At 43.2% G+C, this 24,993-nt stretch overlaps 2 protein-coding genes and 1 long non-coding RNA gene across 3 annotated transcripts; 2 read left to right on the forward strand and 1 right to left on the reverse strand.

Annotated features, from left to right (window-relative positions):
- Positions 1–3,406: 3,406 nt before the first annotated feature.
- Positions 3,407–5,879, forward strand: LOC118424475 (kelch repeat and BTB domain-containing protein 13-like). The gene is made up of 3 exons (XM_035833044.1): positions 3,407–3,740; positions 4,041–4,239; positions 4,659–5,879. Exons 1-3 carry the CDS (start codon positions 3,410–3,412, stop codon positions 5,077–5,079), a joined length of 951 nt encoding a protein of 316 aa, XP_035688937.1. The 5' UTR covers positions 3,407–3,409; the 3' UTR covers positions 5,080–5,879.
- A 4,169-nt stretch (positions 5,880–10,048) lies between these two features.
- On the reverse strand, positions 10,049–10,829 carry LOC118425135. Its single transcript, XR_004832266.1, has 3 exons — positions 10,738–10,829; positions 10,300–10,407; positions 10,049–10,132 (listed from the first exon to the last, which is right to left on the reverse strand). It is a non-coding gene; the product is annotated as an uncharacterized LOC118425135 (long non-coding RNA).
- Positions 10,830–12,806: 1,977 nt separating this feature from the next.
- Positions 12,807–22,250, forward strand: LOC118424875 (kelch domain-containing protein 7B-like). The gene is made up of 3 exons (XM_035833681.1): positions 12,807–12,839; positions 21,320–21,797; positions 22,058–22,250. The coding sequence occupies exons 1-3, from the start codon at positions 12,807–12,809 to the stop codon at positions 22,231–22,233; spliced, it is 687 nt and encodes a 228-aa protein (XP_035689574.1). The 3' UTR covers positions 22,234–22,250.
- Positions 22,251–24,993: the final 2,743 nt, after the last annotated feature.

Genomic DNA, 24,993 nt, shown 5'->3' on the forward strand with positions numbered 1-24,993 from the left:
TTGGATGTTTGCTTGTGGTGCATGGCACAATGTTTTTCCCAGTACTTTGGTTACATGTGGTGCAAATGGAAATGCTGTGTTTGGTTGTTGTAGGTTCTCTTTCGTAGATACAAACTCTGGTTTAACCAAGGTGTATGTGTGTTGTTGTTGAACTTGAAAGCAGTTTTCTGACTCAATCATAGAAGAAACATTGCTAGTCAGATTGATAATGTGTATACCAGTAGGTTCAACTGATAAGAAAACATTTTCTGCTTGTACTGGGACAACCTCAAAATTGCATGTTGTGTTCCAGTTAAGTTGTTGCAAGAATGAAACTAGATTGCTGTTTGAACTGTGCATGCTTAAAGTAGAAGTGCCATGGCTATCTGGCAATGCTGTTATGGGACTTCTGGCATGTGAGTCATAAACAAAATACTTGTTATCAGCGTGCAACAATGCTACTGTTGAACCAGTTATTCCATGTGCTGTTATGAAAAGACAAGTGTTGGATTCAGCAAATGCTGCTTCTAGGGCTTTCTTTAAGGTGTAATAAGGATAGACTGCTTCTGTGGCAAATATGTCTCCAGTGTAAGACTCTTTTATTGATACACGTACAGTATTGTTGTAAAGTTGCAAATAGTCTGGAATATCATCAACGGAGAGGAACTCCACACCAGATCTTAGTGATGGTTTTATGTAGGTGTATAGTGCATCTCCTTGAAAAAGTACACCATCAAGGTCTGTACTTGTCCAGGTAATTGCTTGTCTGCAAGTACTGTGGTTAACAACTGCCATTAAAGCATTTGCAGTGCATTGTTTGCCTCTATTATCTCCACTGAAAATGGTGTCACCTTGGTGGTATTTTCCCGATAAAATAGATTCACACATTGTTCACAATATATGTGTTCTTTGCTTGACTTTATTTGCACAATGCACAGTGCTCAGTGGCACGATTGAGTCTGGTGTGTGCAAAATGCACAGTGCTCAATGGCACGATTGGTCTGGTGTGTGCAAAATGCACAGTGCTCAATGGCACGATTGGTCTGGTGTGTGCAAAATGCACAGTGCTCAATGGCACGATAGGTCTGGTGTGTGCAAAATGCACAGTGCTCAATGGCACGATAGGTCTGGTGTGTGCAAAATGCACAGTGCTCAGTGGCACAATTGGTCTGGTGTGTGCAAAATGCAGTGCTCAGTGGCACGATTGAGTCTGGTATGTGCAAAATGCACAGTGATCAATGATCTGTTAATAGGTCTCAAGGTCTAATTTGGTTGGATCAAGGACTCTCTTTCAAACCTCTTTGGTTGGATGCAAAATGTAATGCGTAGATTTCAGCAGAAGAAGTATAAATGTGTACTGTGTAAAATCTTATTGAGTACAGACTTTTGCTAGCTGTAAGTTTCTGTATATTACTGTGTCACTTGTATATATAGCAGAGAACAGTCTAAGGCGTCACTGAAACAGAAAGAAAATATTGTCTTGATCACATAACATCTTACTAGTACCAACAAAAAGCAAAAATCTACAAAAGTTCAGGTGTGACATCTTGCCAACTGCTTTGCTGATTGTTTAACAGTTAGCTACAATCCGTTGTTTTCTACTATTCTTTGGAAATGTATGTTTTAATGTATTAGAATCCGATCCATCTTTTCAACTTGTACGATATTTTTACAATCAAAAATGCCCTGCATAATGCCTCGCATCGGCTCAAGCACAGTGCACCATTAAACTATCTAAATTCTCGTCAATCCCCACACACTGGTTTTACTAAAAAAACTATATACCGTTCCTTGGAAATATGTTTCAATGTGTCCGAATTCATGATCACTATCTTTTCAAATTGTACGTTACTCTTACGATCGAAAATGTCCTGCAGGACCTCCTGCAGCTGCATATATAGACGCACGCCCCCCTCCCACCCGCACGTAAACTGTTCCAATCGTTGCACAATAAACTTGACTGTATACCCTCCACAAAATCTTTCGTCAAATGTCGTGCTCATTTTACTCACATGACACTACGCCTTAGAATGTAATGTTATATTTTAATACATCCGAATTCCAGAAAGATAACTTTACAAACTGTACCAATTTCTGTACGATAAAAATCTCACCTCCTCCGCACCGTCAACGCCCGTGAGGGTATTTACCGGAATAACCCGAAATGACCCGGAATAACCCGGAATAACCGTAATATTTCTTGTTCCCATGGCCATATATACATTATTTTATGCCAAAATATTGCATTCTGCGATCTTAACTTATCAAAGCACACTGTATTTCGGTAGCTTTCATCCTTTATTAAGGTTATTCCGGGTTATTCCGGGTTATTCCGGGTTATTCCGCTAAATACCCGGACCCGTCAACGCTATCGCAAAATGAACCGTGCGATTTAACGACAACTCCTCAAATGTTACATGACCAGTGTTTTACTGCAAATCAAGAAACATTTTCCTTTCCTAGACTTTGCTAATGAGCGCTGCAATGTTTTCTGTACGAGTAGAGGTCATGGATAAACAGTATTCTTACAACGTTTATTTGAAGGGCTAAGAAGGGCTGAGAATTGTCGTAAAAACGCACGGTACATTGCGTTTATTTGAAGGGCTGAGAAGGGCTGAGAATTGTCGTAAAAACGCACGGTACATTTTGCGACCATAGCAGACCCATCCAAGGACGAACCATTAAACCGGGGACAAAGCCGGGCGCCTGCGGCGCCCCGGCAAAAAGAGTCCGAAATATATGTAAATTAAAATGCGTAAGATACTTTCAAAATAGTCTCCGGCAAGCCGCTCAGACCCCACGAGCTTTCTATGCGTTTTACATAGGGGCGGGTAGCGAGCCGCTTCGCGGCGCAAGTCAAAACGGTAGCTAGGTACAAATAATTTTGCGATGTTGTTTGCGTATAGTGGCATCAATTATGGATATTAAAAGTATAAGATAGCCTTTGTTAGGTTTGGCCTCAGTCAAAAAATGTCCCTAACATGAACTAGACAGCAACAAATATGACGAAAAATTAGTGTTGGTTGTTTCCCAAATTTGCTCAGAGATGGCTCTAAAATGCACCAGAGAGCATCTAAATCTTAAAAATTTCCTGGGGGCATACCCCCTCTCGTGCTCTACCCCCGCGCAGCTTGCGCTGCGCGAACGTGGCCTTCGGCCACGTCATTGGGTGCGCCCCCCCCTTTGAAATTTTCTGGATCCGCCACTGGGTGGTGTTCCATCTTTTGGCAACGCAGCACATCGCTTGATGACAAAACATAAATCGATGTGTCACTTGTTGCAATCAGCAGAATTCGACAGGCTCCCGACACTGCAAAAGAGACGACTGGCGACGTATAGACGCGCTGAAGTTCCACGTGCACCTTTCGAGCGGAACAATTCCAGTCAGCACTGCCACCTTGCGGAAGACGGCTCCATTGGAAAGTAGTTTATGTGTGCGGTGGGAAACTACTCCGTGACATCACCGAAAAGTCCTGATAACCCGCGTCCTCTCAATGTTTTCAATCACTTGAAAGCCAGATGGCAAAGTCTCTGCAAACTACCTGACGAACTCAGCACACATGGCTGTTCTATGTGTGTCGTACACAACTCCTTGGTCATCATAGGCGGATATACAAACGCACAGAGGGAAAGTGTACAAAGGGAGGCCTTTGTTTATGACCCCCTATTCAACACATGGTCGACTTTCCCGCCTCTTTCAACGCCGAGAGCTTTGTTAGGGTTGGCTGTGGTGGAGGAGCATGACGTCATCTATGCAATAGGTACGTTAATTGATTTTGAATAGCATAAACTACTAGTACAACTACAACTACAACTACAAGTAAAATGCATTCACTTTTGTTATGAATTCTCGGAGCAAAGGGTTATATCAGAGGGCTCCTTTTCTATGTATAGTATCCATTTATTTATGTTTTTAGCCCTAAAAAAGTAGGTCCATCTAAGGACGTTATATAATGTCATATAACGTCCTTGGTCCATCAAAAGAATCACATGGCACATTTCATGCATTGGTGTCAATAGTTTATCTCAAACGACCCATTGATGAACAATGTGTTTGCCAGGTGGCTCTATTGTGAAGATGGACCTCAGTGGACATCCGTTCCCAGAACCGCTAGCCTGTGTAGAAGTGTGCGACCTGAGAATGGGAACATGGAGGGAGGGACCCAGGCTGCCCAAACCCATCGTCAGATCGAACGCCGTCACGTGCAACAACACGGTTTACACGAACATCTCCTCACCGCAAAGTGACGTCATCTACAGGTTAGCACGATGCAACTTGACTTAGATATGCTTAGAACATGTCTGGCCATGTTTTGCACGTACTTTGGACTCTAGATATTTTCATGTAACAAAATATACAGTATCAAGGAAAAGTACAAGTGACTATTTAACATACATTCGCATAATTCCATATTTACCGCCACCTCAAAAAACGTTGTAACGAGCTTTGAACACGTCTAGCTATGTTTTCCACGTATTTTGTGCTCTATATATTTTCAACTAAAAGCTTTTCAGTACCAAGGAAGGGTACCAGCGAATATTTACAGATTTTTAGCTTTTAAAGTTTTTCAGTACAAAGGGCAGGTAACGTTACAAGCGACTATTTACAGATTTTGCAGCAGATTTTCAGCATTAAGGACTTGATCTGCTTCAACGTTTTGTTTTATGTTTTGTTGCAGTCTTTCAACGGAGAAATACAAGTGGGAGAGACTGACCGTCGTTCCCAGGATAAGGTTCGTCACCTCCATGACGTCATGGGGAGAGAAGCTGTTTGTGATTGGTCAGAGAGCACATGATTTCGAGGTTGACCCGATGTGCTTTGACCTTGGATCTGAGGAATGGACGACGCTATTGTATCGTCTGCATGTCCCCCAGCCCCTCAGGGTTGAGGAAACGCCGTGTTTTGACGATTTCACAATAGTGTCAAATGGCGGAGAGGGAAGTTATCTGTATATTCTGACTCAACATATGACGCATAGATATAACCTTGCTGAGGAAAAGTGGGAAGATCTGGGTTTTCCTGGGTGTCCTGGGTCAGGGTCCTACAGGGTGGTGACCTTGCATGTTCCAGTATCAAAAATGGCGCGCTTTCAGCACTGACAGTTTCAATGGTTGGCGATTATTAGCTTCTTTATAAGTTGTATGTTACTCGCTGTGTATTCCATGGTCTGTATTACTTGTAAGAATAATTTTGAGGAACATTTCAAGGTGTCACTTTGGGCAAACTCACGAATTTTTCAGATCAATGAAGCATGCTATTGCCAATTATTGGCAGAGGTTCCTCATTTACATGTATCTCCAGTCATACCACAATTGTTCTTCAGTATCACATGAATAACACCGTTAAGTTGATAGCCACCAAATATGACGTAGATTTGGCGTCTTATGTTACAAATAGGCAAACAGTTATCCCTCTTCCGAAGGGCATTAAGGTTTAATTGATTAGGCTTTATTGTAATCTAAATAATTGTAAACGAACCAACTGGATCATACATTTATATGATGTAAGGTGCCTATAGAATAGGACACTTTGGCGTTTTTTTAAGATTACACACTAGCTAACGTTAAATCATTTTGTAGGGAAATGAAGACAGGAGATAGTTTGTCACGGAGGTCCAACTTTATTCTAAAAGCCTGTAAGTAAGCAGCCATCAAAAGCACAAAGTATTAATCATTCGAAGTGGTGATACGAGCTTCCATACATGACATCAACTCCTGACAGATAACGGTCTTATGATCAGTTGTCTGGTCAATATAACTGTAACAGTCGGTGTTGATATCCTAGAAAATCATAGGGAATCCGTTGCGATATTACAATGATGTGTGATAGAATAGTATTTGTCTCTTGAGTATATGTATACAGAGGTTTAGTCCCTCAATAATCTCCATTCGCTGTTGATGTCTTATCAAACTGTCACTTAACAACCAGTGTTAGTAACATAATGAATTTAAATGCGACATAATCAGCCCTACAATTAATAAATAGAAACATTTCATAATGATGGCCTTTCACTGCTGAGGTTGATGATGACCTTTCACTTATCAAACAGACCGGTATCAACTTTTCTGATAAACAGAGCAGTATTCAGGGTCATTCTGCCCCCTTTACGACCTGTCTTCAATCATTATGACTAATGTTGCTACATAGTCAAATCCTTACACGTGTATCAAACAACACCAACAATTAAGAGGTCTGAGCACTTAGTTTCCTATAGTTATACAGGTAATACAATCAGGTCATTTTCACCACCTTAGCACAAAGCCGCGCGCATTGCTCACTAGCCATTCAGCAGTATTACCATCATGTAGGAACATAATAACTAGGGCCTTCAATGCCGCCTTGAGTGTTTTGTACGGCTCCAATCTAAGATCTTGCACAATGTTACAGTGCAGAGCACAAACATGTCCCACTCTCCCCATCGCCCTTCATAATTAGGCAGTAAATTATGCTATGTTTCTTTTGCAAAGCAGCTACTAATAGGACCCCGTGTAGTCATGTCTTAACGTATGAGAAGAGTTTTGTATTTATCATGAACATCTGACACCAACAAAGTACTTGGTGGAACAGTTCGCTTGCAGTAGTTTTATTACTGGTCATTTCAGGAACTTAACAACAAACTGAGTTTTCCAGCTGAGGTGAAATCATAGCATATGCGGTCCACGAACGACATTTGAAGTCTTCATGATTGTGATCCTATAAGGACGTCAGATATTCATAACAAAAACCCTCCCACACGAGTTCCCCACCCCACAACTGAAGAAGGTCTCCCGATCGTTTTGACACTGTATATAGTCTGATCAAATCCAATCAATACACAACATCGCTAAAGACGTCATGGAGCAAAGAGGCTCAGATTTGATACGTTTTGACATGTATGTATCATTGAGGTCGTTTGAAAACACGATAGTTGATAGCATAGCATATTTCGTCCATTTAGAAAGTTGTTGACATATGAAGTTAATGATAAGAGAGAGGTAGAGATGGATATCTTCTATGAAGTTTATGATCTGTTATTTTGTCAGCGCGAACTTCCTGTGAATGATGTTTAACGACCTTTTCAGAGTGAGGGGTAGTCCATGGTTTTATTTTCCGGTGCGGAAGTCAGCAGGACGGATCATCATTTTGGACTTTTTGAGGTAAGTCCTGTAGGTGGAGGGTGAAAAGTGATACCAATAGATTCCATAGCCACTGTGGGTGGTACGGTCGGAAGGCCGGAGGTAGGGACCATTCAGGGCGCTGTGGGCACAGTTACCGTACCACCAACCCCCGGCCCAGACATTGTAGTTGGCACAATTAGCACTGGAGGTATCCTGATCACGGTCTCTCGTACTGAACCTCGCACCATTGGAGTACGTAAGACTGTCTCCTGCGTCCCCACTGTAACTACCTAGGCTCAACTGATAGTAGTTCCCCCCTCCAACTCGGAAGGAGGCGTATTTAGCGCACCTGGTGTTGTTAGACCAATCCTCAAGCCCCACGTACAGTTCGTAAGTATTCTGGGCAGTTATCCTGTACATGTTCTCCAACCCTAACCAATGCTCCCCGCTAGCGGACCCAAACCCGTACTTGTAATCGTTAAACCGTCTGTTAAAGTGTATGGTTCCGTCAAACCTGTTCTGTATAACAGTCCACCCACCCCCGTCTGTAGTCATGTCACAGTACACAGAAAAGGCACCAGAACTGACAGGGCGGATAGTGTACACACCGCTTCTAGGGGTGATATAGGGGGCCTGGGCGGCGTAAAGCTCTGAACAATCATCAAAATAGTGTTGCGTCGTACGTAATGTCAGCTCTTTGAGCCGATCGTCTTGGTTCTCCCTCAGTTCTTCCCCTCCCTCTTTTCCGGTGTCTTCATCGCTAAGGCTGTCCTCCGGCTCTAAGAAAACAAACCATAAAGCAACAGATTGTCACATTGTATTAACATGACTTTTAAGACCGCAAGAAAAATGCGTATGACTGACCATTGTCCCACTGCGTTTGCGTATTTCTATCTGAGCAGAACAGACCGAATAACTGTAACGCAATCATTTACTCCATGTCATGCAACAACAACAGTCATCCTCATATCGAAATTGACTGTCTACACGACTAAACAGCACAACCCAACAAGGGTGTACGTTTAACAACAACATTATTGATTTCACTCTAAATCTTTAGATACATTCTTTAAATTGTTTGCATCCATAAAAGTCGTTGCAGATATAACGAGATGTATGTTGTACCGGATGTGTCCGGTTGTGGTATAAAGGCCCCCTTTTCACTAGACGGTGATCGCGCTGCGTTCTCACTGCGACCAAATAGGATATGTGTAACCTTCGCTTTTACGCTGGGTATATCATACAAAACGTAAAAGTGTGACTAAGAAGACAACAAAACACAGAAAGTTTAAAAAGATTAATTTCTTTTTCTATACAATTCGTTGAGGGACATGTCAAATTTTAGGCCGCAGACAGCGCGCGGCGAGAGCGCCGTCCTAGTGGAAAGGGGTATAAGAAGCTGGTTTATTCTTTTTACCAAGTGTGTTGCAGGTTTTGGTCAGCTTGCAGAGAAATTTGGCGACTTTTGACACGTCCGGCAGATTTGTCTCGGGAACTTCGGGGTTGCTCGACACTGGAGCTAGGAACAAAATCATGCATAAGTAGTGCATCGGTAGGGTTGGCACTTAGTTATTATCACATTCTTACACTATCGATACAACAACGTTTTGTCCTTTTTGTTCGACATTTACGAATTACAAAAGAAATAAGACACCCGATGATAAGACAGTCATCATCTCATTGTATCTGGAATACAATAGAATAGTCTCTGAATAATCTCCATTCACTGTTGAGGTTGTTCCATTGTCATACAGTGTGGTCTCAACCTCTGATACAGCACATACAGGGTCTTTCTGTCACCCGTATGATCTGTCATGAAGTACACCAACAGCAATGAAGGGGTCTAAATAATTTGTTTCCTATAGTTATATAGAGTTTTCTATAGTCGTATAACTATGACAGTTGTATATTGTTATGTACACAGACATCACAATTCGATCATCTTCACCATTTTAGCACGAAGCCGCGCGCAGTGCTCACTAGCCAACCCGCTCTGTATAACAGTCCACCCACCCCCGTCTGTGCCCATGTCACAGTACACAGGAAAGGCACCAGAACTGACAGGGCGGATAGTGTACACGCCGCTTCTAGGGGTGCCAAACCAGGTCTGGGCGGCGTAAATCTCTGAACAATCATCAAAATAGTAATACGTCCTACTTAATGTCAGGACTTTGGGCTGATCGTCTTGGTTCTCTCTCAGTTCTTGTCCGCTCTGCCTTTCAGAGTCTTCATCGCTAAGGCTGTCCTCTGGCTCTGAGATAATAAACCACAAAGCAGCAGATTATTACATTGTATAAACATAACTTTTAAGACTGCACGAAAAATGCGTATGACTAAACATTGTACCACTGCATGAATAGATGAAAGTTCAATCTCTTCTTCTGGATAACTCACATTTATATCCTTTGATTTATCCAGAAGAAGAGATCGAACTTTCATCTATTCATTATATTCCTGGATGTATAATCTTCACAAACGTATTGTACCACTGCGTTTGAAGTTTTGAGCATAATGAACTCTATCCTGAGTTTGAATTCTGCTTTACTGTGCATAATGTAAATAAATCAAGCAACTACATAGATTCCTTACTTAGAGCAAATTAAATGTAAGTATTGAGACATCTCCTTACCGATGGGCTTGCAGGTAATGTTGTGTTTGGTCTTCATCTTCAATCCAGCCAGTTTGCAGATGGTCTTCATCGGCTCATGGTCCGGGTCTTGGGCGTGAGGGGTCAGAGCTGTGGACAACAGGACAATATGGATAAAGAAATTATCTTTTTTCTATGTGTATCCTGAATGATACGTCTGTGAAAGTCAGACATCCAGGTAATGAGATGTTGACTATAACGTCTGACTGTTTACAAAGCATACAGTATCCAGTTACTTGATTGGCCTTTTATCATACTGAATAATATTCAATTTCTCAGATCATAAGATACACAAAACATCTTCGTACGTACCTAGCATAACGCAGCTGGTGCTCAGGTCACACAAGGTTTCCGCCAGATCTTCGCCATCGTTAGTGGATGTAACGTCGTCCAAACTCAGCTCAAGGTCTACAAATGCAGTGACATGACGGAAATGATTCAAGGCAACATAAGAATACATTATGTTGATGTAGCATCGTCTATGTATCATGTAACATAAGAAAAAATGGGGTCTACTTTTGACTGAAAATTTTTGTCATATTCAACTGACTCTAGCTGGCTAAAAATTCACGTACCTGGCTCTTCGCACTTGGTTTCGTCTGGCAGCAGTGAGGCCTGATCGGCAAGCTGGCAGATTCGCTGTTTGGCCCGGAAGTCACTTTCATGGTCCCCCAGCTTGTTACCTGAAAAATGAAATAGAGTTTTCTTTAATTCTACAAACTTTTTACCGGTTGTGTCAGAATTAGAGTTACTAGGCAAATTACAATGACAGCAGAGTTTGGCTCTGATGATAAAGATAAAAGAAATCAATATGTATTTTTTTATTTAGAGCGTCTTGGTGAACGATGATGAAGATTTCCTATCAAGTACGTAAACTTGAGCAACATTATAAATCTCACTATAAATTGCTAGATCCATTCTTTGAATTGTTTTCATTCATGAAATTGGTTGCAGATATAACTAAATGTACAGGATATGTTTCGTTTGTGGTAACAAGATGGCTTATTCTTTACCAAGTATGGTGCAGGTTTTGGTCAGATCGCAGAGAGATTTCGCAACATTTGACACGTCCGGTAGATTTGCCTCGGGAACTTCGGAAGTGCTCGACACTGGAGAAAGGAACAAAGCCATGCATTATTAGTGTATCGGTGGGGTAAGGACTTTATAGAGCCATTATCACATTATTAAATTATCGATACAACAACGTTTTGTTCTTTTCGTTCGACATTTACGAATTACAAAAGAAATGAGACACCCGATGATAAGGCAGTCATCATCTCATAGATCTTATGTTGGCAAAAACCCAAACCATGTATTACACTGTCCACAGGGAAATCATGATGGTTTTTAATATATGACAAATAAAATCCAGTATGATTCATAAACCTACCCTGACAGACGATAAGCGCTGTGAATCCCATCCACAGAATCGCAGGGAGATTCCCAATCATGGTCACTGGAGCAGTACCGATCCTGGATTAAAGTATAATAAAGCAACGTCCATCACTATTGACGAAAACAATTGAACCGGAACATTCGCAGAATAGTAATCTACTTCAATGTCGTTTAATTTTTTGAATCTTTCTATTTAAGTATTTCATATTGTACAGGTGTGGTTTAATGTTGATCTTGGGAAACTCATGTGTAATATTGTAAGTTATATTGTGGGGTACCTCTTGTGACCACCTGCTTTTGTACTCGTAAACGTAAATTAATTTGCTGCACAAATTACTCCTGGCGTGGAAGGCAGCTACGGTTTTTAGTGTTAGAGCCCTTTCTCAGGAGCTGTAAATGCATTTAAGTTCGAGGGGATAATTTCGCGGTAGCGTTAATAATAACTTTTCGCAGTGGCTTTAAGTTCGCGGTAGCATCGTGCACTGTAGTCTCTTACTGCCGTGAAAAATGTTCGCGGTGGTTTTAAGTTCGCGGTGAAGCGGCCACCGCGAAAACCGCGAACATTAAACCACCGCGAAAGTTTCTGCATTTACAGTTATATTCTCATACAGGGCACTTGGACACTTATTACAAGGCATAGACATGTAGTATTAGCTCATCAACACGCTGCATTCTTTTTATATTTCCATCATCAATGAAGTAAAGCATAGGGGTGACCTCCAGATACATTAATTATGGAATTAATTAATTCAATTCGTACAATGGAATTCATTATGCTTTCATACGGAAACTCCCCATATCCATTCCAGATTAGTACGGCGTAAGGATGATTAGCCACAAAATGTATTCACAGTTCATATAGCCAACTAAATACCAGACACATGTGTTTCTTTAGATGGTTCTACTTCACAGAACAACGTCTAAAAAAAGTCCATGTTTATCTTTAGAGGCAGTGTCTGTAGATCCGATTGTGAAGAAAAGATCTAAAATCTGCAACTCCTGGGCACCTGAGAGTCTTTTTGTACTGTTGAATAATACAAAAAGCCCTGAATCCCTTTTCGTACACTTACAGCATGTATCCAGGGAGTTTACTCAATTTTTGAACTACGGTTGTAATCATACATATGTACTAATGGTAACGCCTTAGGCGAGACGCCGGTACAGGCGTGACTTGTACTTGTCTGAAGTAGGCCCGACTTTGAGGCTTCTCATCGGCACAAGACGCTGAAGGAAACTCTAAACACTGCCTAAACATTGATCGGTGCGAACTTACATACAACACACAAGTCTGTTAATGTTTTGCATTTTCAAAACATTCGGCTCTGCAAAGGTCTGGGATGGGTTGGCTAATGATCTAGATCTGCTGGTGTTTGGCTGGTCAAATCAAAATCTTAACCACGCCATAAACGCTGCTGAATTACTCACAGCTAGTTTTCAACACACCCACGACTCACCCCAAGATCATAGACAAATCTCAGAACGTGGGCGAATCACCCTCGAACTTCACACGACCGACATCCAGCCAAAACGAAGAACGATAAATGCTGTATTGGCGCTATCTGCGATCCAAATTTGATCTCTCGGTGATGTTAACGATATAGAAGAATGTACTATCTTGATAACTAAAAAATGTGCGGTTGAGAGATATACATGTAGTGACTAGTCAAAAGACTGCGGGGTCCTCGACATGTCGACAGACTTGCAATTAAAGAACGATTATGTGAGTCTACTTCTATTATACTCGTCACATTGTCGACGAGCTTCGCTAGAAGGTCATCCGACTTAAAGATGTACAGAAACTCGCCCGATTATTGGACGCACGTCATCCGATGTTCAATATGTCGGTCGATGCTCGCCCGACACCTGGACCTGGTAATTTGAATAACGAGCTCTGCACACAGAGGTCATCGGCCGACTCCTGATAATCGCAGACGATGCCTAAAATCGCTCGCTGATGGAGAAACTACTGCCGATTTCTCCCACAATGTGACAGCGATATAAGAAAATTAAAAGGTAATTGAGCTGTTGTTAGCATCCATCTGTCTCGGAAGACGGCCCCAGCAGATGCAGGTTTGTTATTTGGAGTTTCCGTCTCCTATGAGGACTACAGACCAAGGATGCAAGGGTTTATAGCGGGTGCGTCATGCCCGAACATGCCCATAAGGCCTACTGTTACATCCTAGAATGTCGTTTATCCTAAAAGCGCTTTTAGGATAGAAGCGCTTTTAGGATAGACCGGCATCCAAAATGTGCTTCTATCCTAAAAGCGCTTATGGGATATCCAGAACACGTCGCAAGCGAGGAGCGCATTCTGGATATCCTGAATGCGCTTCTGTCGGAGCGCATTCAGGATAAGCCGACGTGTTTATCCAGAACGTGAACTTGTGGGAGGAGCTTAGTGTCTTAGGAGGCGGAGACTATCTTGTATGTGATTTTTCGTAGTCAACCTGAGGCCGCCATCTTTGTTCTCCCACGAGGTCACTTCCGGGTTTGATTGTGATAGAAGATCGCATATACTTACACCAAATCAACGTAGTTTGCATAAACCAAATCATTTTTGGGGACTCCGTGGCCCGATCTAACCCTCACATAATCACGTAAAATCTAGGTTCAGCGCTTGCTTTATAAACTGCGTATTTCCATCACGTAGATTACGGGAAGGTGTCGCGAGGTCGAACTAAATATGGAAACTTTGGTGTAAACAATCGCCAGAAGTGACCGCTGCCATTTTCTCGTGACGTGTTGACTGCATGGACCCAACACACCGAGATAGTTAATCGCTATCTCCGGTTTGATAGTTCGAAACAAAACCAGAAGCTGAAATTCAGCAAACCATTAACAAAGTCAACCTGCACAGGAGAAGACAGATGTCGGCCGCCTACGACAGGAGCGCATTCAGGATATCCAGAATGCGCTTCTTCGCTTTCGACGTGTTCTGGATATCCTAGAAGCGCGTTTAGGATAGACGCAGATTTTGGATGCAGATCTATCCCAAATGTGCTTCTATCCCAAAAGCGCTTCTAGGATATCCAGAATGCGCTCCCTCGCTTGCGACGTATTCTGGATATCCCAGAAGCGCTTTTGGGATAGAAGCACATTTTATCCCAGAAGCGCTTTTTAGGTTAGACGACAAGATACTTTTCTTGTTAGACGAACATCTGCTTCTATCCCAGAAGCACTTTTGCGATAGAATACAACCTGGGAACTGAATGGCTGATCAATGTGCAGCTGGACGTTTTCACTGACTGTCGTCATGTTTTATCATGGTACATTTTGTAATACATTTTATATGGTACATTTTGTAGTACATCTTGGGATGCACTATTGAGAATTGCTTTTTGTGTCTACCATGCACAATTAGATTGATGAAAATAATATAGTAAGAATCAAAAGGACAAAATAGTGTTTAATCTGCATGGAATTAAGTTTGATAAATGTCCCATTATCTGTGTACACTGTATACATATCGCAGTGTATGATTACATCTGTGCATTAACTTGCAATAAAGATAACTTCCATTAGAAGATGTGTCATCTTTTCATATCCATGAAGGAGAAATAAAAGCTACTATACAGTACGACAGGGCTTTGAGAAATTTCATCACTAACTAAAAAGACTGTTGCAGATATATATCATCACATTCAGTCCCTCCATGCTTTTATTTCAGTAACAAGATGTCTTGAATAAATGACTCTAAATGGTGGAATTCTCACATCAGCCAGCATTCAGCGCAATTATCGCAAGTAGACTGTCGCGACGTCTCGCGATCGCGAGGTCGAACCAAATATGGAAACAATCGCCGCTTACGGTCCTGTCAATCACCATGACTGACGGCGACAAAGAAGCGCATCTGGGATATCCTGAATGCGCTCTGGTTTAGAGCGCTTTTAGAAGAGGGTCTGCATGGGGGGGGGGGGTCTTGGTAACGCTTAACGGTGAATTCAGGAGGCCCGGTAACGCTTAACGGTAAATTCAGAAGGAATTACAAAGCATAACACTAAAGTAACATTGACGTGCATTCCTATCCATACAACGCTAGAGTAGTGATATCAATTTGTCAAAATATCCGACTATAAATGACATTGTGAGAAGCAAAAGGTGCCCGGCCCAGAACCCGGAGGAATGACAGGGACAATGTCCATGACATCTGTAAATTGACGGAGGCAGATCTAGAGTTCCCGGCCCGCCACAGAGACGGCGGCAGCAAATTTCTTATGGGGGGATTGAACTATTGTCTCAGCACATGGAGCGCCGAAGGCGCGACGCATTCCAGAGGGGTCCGGGGGTATGCTCCCCGGGAAAATTTTAAAATCAAGACCCTATTAAATGCTATTTCCTGCATTTTCCGGCAAATTTTGCCGACCGACTAAGCTAGGTTGATTTTGACATTTTCATAAATTACACATGGTTATAGCTTTGGCCTCCACCCCCAGAGCCCCCGACATAGTTTACCATTTCGAGCTCGGAAAGCACGAGACGTTGCAATATAAGTCGGGGAAAATTTCAAAATCTGGACTGCCTAAAACGCCATTTACTGCATTTTGAAGAACAGATTTTGCTGTGAGACGAAGCTAAATTAAATCACACTACAGTATTAGAGAGAAAACGTTTTTGTGCGAAAACCCACGCCCCAAACATATTTTCGCCATGTCGTCGTGAGCGCCAAAGGCGCAAGCCGTTGCACGGGAGGACCGGAGAAACCTCATTTTCTGCATTCTAAGAGTAACGTTACTTTTTGCCCGAAAATAAGCAAAGTTTGACACTGAAATCTGTATGAGTGATAAATGAGTGAGGGCGACGCTTCCGCAACATATTTTACCCTGTCCAGAGCCGAAGGTAGGGAGGCTCGGAAAAAATTTGAAATCTGTGGACCCTTTGAAACGCCATTTCCTGTATTTTCAGGGGTTCTATCTGGTATTTGAATTCGTGTGTATGACGAGTTACGAAGAATTTCTTGGTAACGCTTAACGGTGAATTCGGGATAACAAATAACGATTAACGTTGAATTAAAACGACCAATAACGCTTCACGAAGAATATACCGATAACGTTTAACGGTGAATTAGAGCAGGTCGGTAACGATTAACGGTGAATTAAAATGGCTCATAACGCTTAACGGAAAAAGGCATGCAGACCCTCTTAGAATAGAAGCGCATTTAGGATGCAGGCTTATCCCAGAAGTGCTTCTATCCTAAAAGCGCTTTTGGGATAGAGCACATTTGGGATAGTACACCTACCACTGCCACAAAGGCCTGCCACTGCCACTAGCCGCAGCTAAGTACTCATTTACACCTGAGTTAGGCGAGAAGAAAAGCCGTGTAAAGTTCCCGAGGGCGCAAGATTGGTGACACGGCAGCCATCGGATTCGAACTCAGGACGTCTTGGGCCTGAGCCCAACGCGAAAGAAAAGGATAGTTAGGGACAAAGACAATCAAGCAGAGGCTTCAACTCACCGCTGTAGGACTTACCTGTGACTTGAAGTACCTCGTAGCTGGAAGTGCCTCGTCGACGTTGAAGTTGTGAATGGGCAGACCAGAAGAAGTTGACTTCTTATATAGCAGAAGCACCGGATGGTGGGTGGTATAGAACACGCTTTCTCGGAACGTCGTTGACTCATGGTTGGTGGTTGTTCATGTGAAACACTGAGATCTATGATGTAAGTACGTGACATATGAACTGACACTGTATACAGCAAACGTACCAAAAATGTCTTTTATTTATGATATAAGACCTACTGGATGCTTAGGACCTAAAACATGTGACAATTACTCTTGTTCAAACTATACCATCTTAAGTGCGTGTCTGTGAGTGTGTTTGTGCCTAAAATTCTGCCTTCGGTACTGGTCCCCCCCCCACACACCTGGGTTATGTCGAACCAGTACCTTGGTCGAGTCGGAACATCGTAAACTGTGCAAGGCGTTTTGTCTTAAAGCTGTGACAACTAATACAATAAATGTACACTACTGTATATACTAAAACGTCGCACAAGTGCCAGCGTATAGATCTTTAGGATTTAGATCCGGCGAGTTTTAGGCAAATGCCGAAGCTAGCTGCTCTCAAATCAGAGGTTTTCCAACGCGATTTTGAGTTTGGAGAGCTCGTTAACAGATCCTGTAATTCTCCCGCTCTTACGATTTTTGACCGTTTTTGTCAGCCAATAATGGCTTTGAGTTTACGTGTAAATACAGTTCAGCGTCAGACGTCACGGTCATGCGTTAGTGGGGGGTGGGGATGTTATGACGGTTTTCAGATTGCCTTGAACATCCTGCCACTGTGTGGCTTTGAGTTTATGTGTAAATGCACTTCAGATGTCACAGTCATGCGTTATGAACTATGAACATCTTGCCACCGTGTGCACAAAATCTAAACTTGAAGTGTTTGCAAGTCAGTCAAAGCCATAAAGCCAAGGTGTGTAACACAACTTGTCACCAGCTGAGTATTTTAGAGTCCAATGTTACCATGATAACGGCGTCAACAGAAAGGTTAGGTCAATAGTTGTTTCCGTCGTTCTTGGAAGGACAGGAAAAATCAGACAATTCGGGTATCATATAAGTTACTCCGACTTTTGTTTGTCTCAGGAAGCCCCACTCCCTAGCCTAAGTTTATGGCTCAACCTTTCAAGTTTATTACACTGTAACCTGAGGGCATTCATCGGCCCCAATAAATCACAACACCGCGCCTGGTTTTGTCAGTGTCCGTTTATTAGCTAGTTTTGTCCATCCAGCCGGAGATGAAATAATTTTATGCCTTCATAGATTTGTAGGTTCCTCTGCTAGTTGACGGCCCACGGTGTAGACAAGATAATAACTATGTTCTGTTATTCAACCAACCGCACTGGTGTTACATCGTTAAATACCCTTTGGATAACGTTAGATTGTAGAAAATAAAGTCACTGTATTTGGTCGTTTTCCTACATTATTTGTTGAATTAATAGAATAGATAAGTGGTGCTTCTGTAGGAGGTTTGGTATCCAGCGTCTCTCCGTGTGATGTTTCATAGAATTTGTTTTTGATGTGCTTTTACGCATCCAAAGGGGAAACTTTTGAGTTGAAGTGTTGCAGAAACAGTTTGTCAAACTTTGGAGAGGAGTTGTGGCGAGCGGGAGCTGTTGTTCCAGGATGTTGGATCACAGCTCGACAAGACCCGCATAGGTGGGAGGGCGGACGACGCGTTCTGTTCTATTCAATCCGGTTTGTGCAATCAACTCAGCGTCTCCAGGATCGCAGTCCCGAACAAATGAAATCTCAGCAAAAAACCGGTTAAATCCACTTATTTAATCAATCTGTGATCGATGTAGAACCAATGAACTGTTGTATTGTGTATTTTATACCTAGAGACAAGTTATACAAGAGAATTGACGTATTTCTTAGATACTGATGAGCTAAATAGTTAAACGATGAACATAAGGCCAGTTGCGAAGGTGAATTCAAAGAGGTTGAATTAAGAAAACCATTTCTCGCTATGGCAAAATGTAAATATATGTCTCCAGGATGTGACTGAATTACCACAGAATTTTATTTTAAGTGTTGGGACTTGCTAAAGGACTACCTTGTTAATGCCATTAATCATGCGTGCGATACAGACTTACTACCTATTTCACTAAGGCGTGGGGTAATAAGACTAATTGACAAGAAAGGGTTAGACACAAGTAACCTGGACAATTGTCGACCGACAAGTCTATCAAATGTAGCTTATAAAATTGCCAGTAAAGCACTTACACCACGAATTGGACGTAGGGACAAACAGAAGGAATATCTATGACACAATAGATTGTTGTGAAAAAAAGGAGAAACCTGGATTGTTGATGTTTCAGGACCGTTTTTCTTATCCATTAAGCCCCACTTACCACTAGATGGCGATCGCCAGACGATCGCGCTGCGCTCTCACTGCGACCTAAATAGGATTTGTGTAACCTTTGATTTCTTTTGGGTATATCATACAGCATGTAAAAGTGTGACTGAGAGGACGGCAAAACTCAGAAAGTGTAAAAAATCGTTTCTTTTCTATACAATTCGCTGAGCGATCTGTCAAATTCTTTGTCGCAGTGAGTGCGAGGCGAGCGCGGCGAGAGCGCCGTCGTAGTGAAGAGGGGGTATATGGCTTTGAGTTTATGTGTAAATACAGTTCAGCGTCAGATGTCACGGTATTGCGTTAGTGGGGGGTGCGGGTGTTATGACGGTTTTCAGATTTCCACGAACATCCTGGCACTGTGTGTACAAAATCTAGATTTCCACAAAGTGGGACCGTGTAGCGCAGTGGTATTGTATCCGCCTCGTGACCGAGAGGTTGCGGGATCGAATCCGCCTGCCGTGCTACCGGTCTTGTGCACTTGGGAAAGGCACTTACACGACTTTCCTCACTTTACTCAAGTGAAAAATGAGTCGTCCCTCGGATAGGACGTTAAATGGAGGTCCCGTGTATGGGGAGAGTCACACCCTATGCACGTTAAGGAACCCCCACACGTGCGATGGTGCGGTGTGCGTTGGTGCAAACCCTTCTGTCTGGAGTTGGTGATTCACTTCAAATCACCCGGTTGGAGGCCTGGCGAACCTCCATACCGTATCAGCCACACGGTGATTTACATCATTCACCCAGACGGGAGACCTGGCGCATCCCCGTCTTGTAATTAGCCTCGAAAGGGTATACCACTCCGTAAGGGGCAGTATAACCCCGTCGTGTGTAAACATGTGCGAACATGTGTGATCACGTCGACCGAACCGAACCGAAGATTTCCACGAACATCCTGCCACTGTGTGTACAAAATCTAAACTTGAAGTGTTGGCAAGTCAGTCAAAGCCATAAAGCCTAGGTGTGTAAATGAACTTGTCAGCAGCTGAGTATTTTAAAGTCCAATATTACCATGGTAACAGCGTCAACAGAAAGGTTAGGTCAATAGTTGTTTCCGTCGTTCTTGGAAGAACAGGAAAAAACAGACAATTGAGGTATCAAATAAGTTACTCCGACTTTTGTTTGTCTCAGGAAGCCCCACTCCCTAGCCTAAGTTTATGGCTCAACCTTTCAAGTTTATTACACTGTAACCTGAGGGCATTCATCGGCCCCAATAAATCACAACACCGCGCCTGGTTTTGTCAGTGTCCGTTTATCAGCTAGTTTTGTCCACCCAGCCGGAGATGAAATAATTGTACACCTTCATAGATTTGTAGGTTTCTCTGCCGGTTGACGGCCCACGGTGTAGAAAAAACTTTGTGTACCATCGGGCTGCGGATTCGCCCCCCGTACGTGCCAGTACGGGCGTAGCGCCTGCCCTGTATAGCCTGAACGTTTTCAGAAATACGTGGTGGACGTGGCCTCCCCCAAAAACCTACGGACAAATTGTACGTACGGTGGGTTGTGCCCTTAGCTTTTAGAAACCTTACCAGTTGGGTGTGAACCGTTCATCCATATGGTATACTCTGTGCTACACCGTCGGACTGGTACACAGCTGGTGGGTATGGTGCCTCCAGCACTTGCAGCGCCGAGCAAGGTTTGCACGTCGCAGGGACCGGTACCACCACGTTCAACGAGTAGCCATCTTTGCCGCCGTTGCTATCATTGAAGCTCTTGAGGCAACGTCACTCGCCAAACAGTTTAGAAGCGAGAGCATACAAGAAGCACAAATTGCAGTGAACCCGACCCCCCCCCCCAAAAAAAAAGGAGGACATCGAATAATACTCTGAACAGATACGAACAGACCAGAGCAAAGAATGTCGTGGCTTCGGTTGAGGCGCGGGATATGAGAAATCAGCACATGCCCCTTGCCCTACTTTCCTTATTTATTTTTGCCGTATTTTGTAACCAATCATTTATAAAAAAACATAGCCTCATAAATCATGCCGAGATCGCGGTATATTTTCTTGTGACGACGTGGTAAAATTGACGGGTGGGATTTGAAAAATTATTACCATTATGTTGAACATATATTCATTCTAATAAAGGTTTATAGGTAGCAACATAATATCTGTGGTATCATTCAACATGCCACAGGACAAAAATCAAGTTGTGAACCCAGTGCATTGAACCCATGATGTACAAAATGACTAATAAACTGTTTGATGTACCAACTACAGAGTATCCAATACCAGCTGACTGACGTCAACAATACAGTCAAGTCAGCACCACATGGAAACAGTCAGGTGGTGTTCCATCCCGTGGCAACGCAGCGTATAGATTTATGACAAAGCATTACATTCACGTGTTGCAGTCAGCAGAATTCGACAGACTCCCGACGCTGCAAAAGAGACGGCTGGCGACGTATAGACGCACTGCCGTTCCACGTGCACCGTTCGAGCGGAACAATTCCAGTCAGCACTGCCACTTTGCGGAATACGGCTCCACTGCAAAGCAGTTTATGTGTGCGATGGGAAATTACTCCGTGACGTCACCGAAAAGTCCTGATAACCCGCGTCCTCTCAATGTTTTCCATCACTTGGAAGCCAGATGGCAAAGTCTCTGCAAACTACCTGACGAACTCAGCACACATGGCTGTTCTATGTGTGTCATACACAACTTCATGGTCATAATAGGCGGATATAAAAACGCACAGAGGGACAGTCTTCAAACAGAAGCATTTGTTTATGACCCCTTGTTCAACACGTGGTCGACTTTCCCGCCTCTTTCAACACCGAGAGCTTTGTTAGGGTTGGCTGTGGTGGAGGATCATGACGTCATCTATGCAATAGGTATGTAAAGCGATTACGAATAGTATAAACTATCCCTTGTATAAACGATAGGCTGCCCTCTGCAACTATAACTACAAGCAAATTGCAAAGTGAATACAAAGGTTTATATCAGAGGGTCCCTTTCTATGTATGGTGTCCATTTATTAATGTTGTCAGCCGTTAAAAAATAGGCCCATAAAACGAACCATATGCATACGTCTTGCATGGGCCAATATTTATGTCAAACGACCCATTAATGAACAATGTATTTGGTGGCACAGGTGGGTCCATTGTAAAGATGGACTCCAGTGGACATCCGGCCCCTGAGCCGCTAGCCTGTGTAGAAGTGTGCGACCTGAGAATGGGAACATGGAGGGAGGGGCCGAGGCTGCCCAAACCCATCGTCCGTTCGAACGCCGTCACGTGCAACAACACGGTTTACACGAACATCTCCTGACCGCAAAGTGACGTCATTTACAGGCAAGCACACCGCAACTGGATTTAGATACTTAGAACATGTCTGGCCATTTTTGCACGTTTTTCAGTACTAAGGATGGGTACAGGTGACCGTTAACAAATTTTCAAAAAACATATTTTCCGTACCAAGGACGGGTACAGGTGACTGTTTAGACAAAAGCTTTCCAGTACCAAGGACGGATACGAGCGACTGTATACAGATCTTCAATTAAAATACTTTTCCCAGTACCTAGAATGGGTGCAAGCGACTATTTCCACATTTTCCAGTAAAAGATTTTCAGTATTAGGGACGCATACAAGCGACGGTTTACAGATTTTCAAGTAGAATGTTTTCAGTACCAAGGGCAGGTACAAGCAACTGTTTACTACTGATTTTCAAGTAGAATGTTTTCAGTACCAAGGGCAGGTACAAGCAACTGTTTACTACAGATTTTAAAGTGGAATATTTTCTGTGCCAATGATGGGAACAAGCAACTGTTAGCAGATTTTCAAGTAGGATATTTTCAGTAACAAGGGCAGCACAATCAACTTTTCTCTTAACATTTTATGCCAGGTTTTCACTAAGGCATCCATGTTGCTGTTGCTTATATTGTAAGCTAACTGTCACTCATAATGTTATAATGGACATATCTGCTTCCGATGAATCGATCTTTTCCAACGTTTTGTTTTGTTTTATGTTTTGTTGCAGTCTTTCAACGGAGAGAAACAAGTGGGAAAGGCTGACCGTCGTTTCCAGGATAAGGTTCGTCACCTCCATGATGTCATGGGGAGAGAAGCTGTTTGTGATTGGTCAGAGAGCACATGACTTCGAGGTTGACCCGATGTGCTTTGACCTTGGATCGGGGGAATGGACGACGCTGTTGTATCGTCTGCATGTCCCCCAGCCACTCAGGGTTGAGGAAACACCATGTTTTGACGATTTCACCATAGTGTCAAATGGTGAAGAGGGAAGTTATCTGTATATTCTGACTCAACATAGGACGCATAGATATAACCTTGCTGAGGAAAAGTGGGAAGATCTGGGTCTTCCTGGGTGTCCTGGGTCAGGGTCCTACAGGGTAATGACCTTGCATGTTCCAGTGTCAAAAATGGCGCGCTTTCATGTTTAAACTGACAGTTTAAATGGTTGGTGGTTATTAGCTTCTTTATACGTCGCTACCCTCCGAAATACAATGGCGTTTTCCCTAGAAATCGCAAGGTGGCAGTTCTTCACAGAAAAAAGCAAACACAACATCCGGGCACTGACCCTCCCATCATCCTCTTTCCCGAAACTGCCTTCTTCGAAGCCGGTTTGTTGTATCGTTTTGTCTCTCGCTTGGTGGTATTTTTCCTACCTTACTTTTTTCTGTCCTTTGTAGGTCACAGTAGGTTCTTGAGACTTCTTAGTCTCTTTAGGTCGCTTTTGTGACTTTGGAACTGTTGTTTTACATCACTATTCACCTTTTGCTGTTTTCTTTCACAGCGTTTCTTTTTCAGGCTCACGTGCTAGACGGGCATGTTCGAACGTGCCCTGTTCACGTGTCTAGCGGTGATGATCAAAGTGATGATCCCAACCACGTCTACGGACCTTGGTTGGAATCTGTACCCTCCTGTATCTTGGTGCAGGCAGGGAGGCGTGACTCTTCCCACAGGCTGGGTTGTCACGCCTGAGTCTTTACGCAATCCTCTGTCTTTCGTGGCAGCAGGTTTCTGCGAGCAGTACCAGTGCTTGTCCGCCGCCACTTTGTTGCCGGCAGGCCTTCTTGAAGCACCCCCTGCTGTTTTTCCTATAACAGCGGGGCCAGGTACTGGGGTTTTATGACCCAATCCCCTGTTGAACACTTGTCTTGGAACGTGTTCACGAAGTTTAGCCGTCTCTTGACTGACTTGAGACCGGCATTGGTTCAGTCCCGTCATTTTCACGTGCTTCACGTGCGTGGGTTTTTTCAGAGTTTGATTCCGAGGAATCAGACGATAAACGTTCGAGGCGCGGTTGGCGTCCTCCACGTTATAAGCCCAGATGCCCACTGAGAACATACTCAGGGGTGTGGTACACAGTACAGAGGCCAAGGACCAGTCGGTCATGCGCCTCCTCCAGATTTGGAAATGTTTTTCCGAGAATGTGGAGTACTCCGGTGCTTTTACTGAACAGGTAAGTAGTCAGACTAGTCTGTACTGGAGAGGCCTTTCACTTCCCTTTAGACCTCACCAAACCCGAACACAGGGAATGTTGTTTTCCCCCGGAGTTCTGGGTTGGTTTATGAAGAAAGGCTTTACACCTGGAACGAGGATTTCCTCGCTGATAAACCGTATCTTGACGGTTCTCAGATGTAGGCGGTCTCCGCCTCAAATTATAGCCGGTATTTGAAAGCGAAATGGCGGTCTGTGTAACAGACTTTTTAAGCTATTCATGCCGCATAGCATGACGATTCGCTCCGGCTTAAACAATTAAGGCACTGTTTGCAGGCCTTACAGTCCATTTTGAAGGTCATTGACCTCTGGCAACCTCATTGACTCGTTCATGAGGATGGATTTCCTTGCGAACAGGCAAGGGCCATGAATGACAGGTAAGACCACGAATGGCCACCTGAACATTGCGGGACATTTGAACATTTGGGGTTTTGCCCCCGTGTCACCCAAATCAGACGCTTCGTGCATGATTGGGTTAAAAATAGGTTCTAGTGTCTGGCTAACTACAGTCAAAGACACGAATGATCACCTGACCAAAGCTAGCTGTAGCTAGTTTTGGGGACCTGCTATT

The sequence above is a fragment of the Branchiostoma floridae genome, chromosome 10, assembly GCF_000003815.2.
Source record: "Branchiostoma floridae strain S238N-H82 chromosome 10, Bfl_VNyyK, whole genome shotgun sequence".
Taxonomy (NCBI): domain Eukaryota; kingdom Metazoa; phylum Chordata; class Leptocardii; order Amphioxiformes; family Branchiostomatidae; genus Branchiostoma; species Branchiostoma floridae.

Coding starts and splice junctions, on each gene's coding strand:
- LOC118424475 (XM_035833044.1), top strand. CDS start 3,410: ATGTGTGCGGTGGGAAACTACTCCGTGACATCACCGAAAAGTCCTGAT. Junction 3,741..4,040: donor TGACGTCATCTATGCAATAG/GTACGTTAATTG, acceptor TGTGTTTGCCAG/GTGGCTCTATTGTGAAGATG. Junction 4,240..4,658: donor CAAAGTGACGTCATCTACAG/GTTAGCACGATG, acceptor GTTTTGTTGCAG/TCTTTCAACGGAGAAATACA.
- LOC118424875 (XM_035833681.1), top strand. CDS start 12,807: ATGTCGACAGACTTGCAATTAAAGAACGATTAT. Junction 12,840..21,319: donor TGCAATTAAAGAACGATTAT/GTGAGTCTACTT, acceptor CACGTGTTGCAG/TCAGCAGAATTCGACAGACT. Junction 21,798..22,057: donor TGACGTCATCTATGCAATAG/GTATGTAAAGCG, acceptor TTGGTGGCACAG/GTGGGTCCATTGTAAAGATG.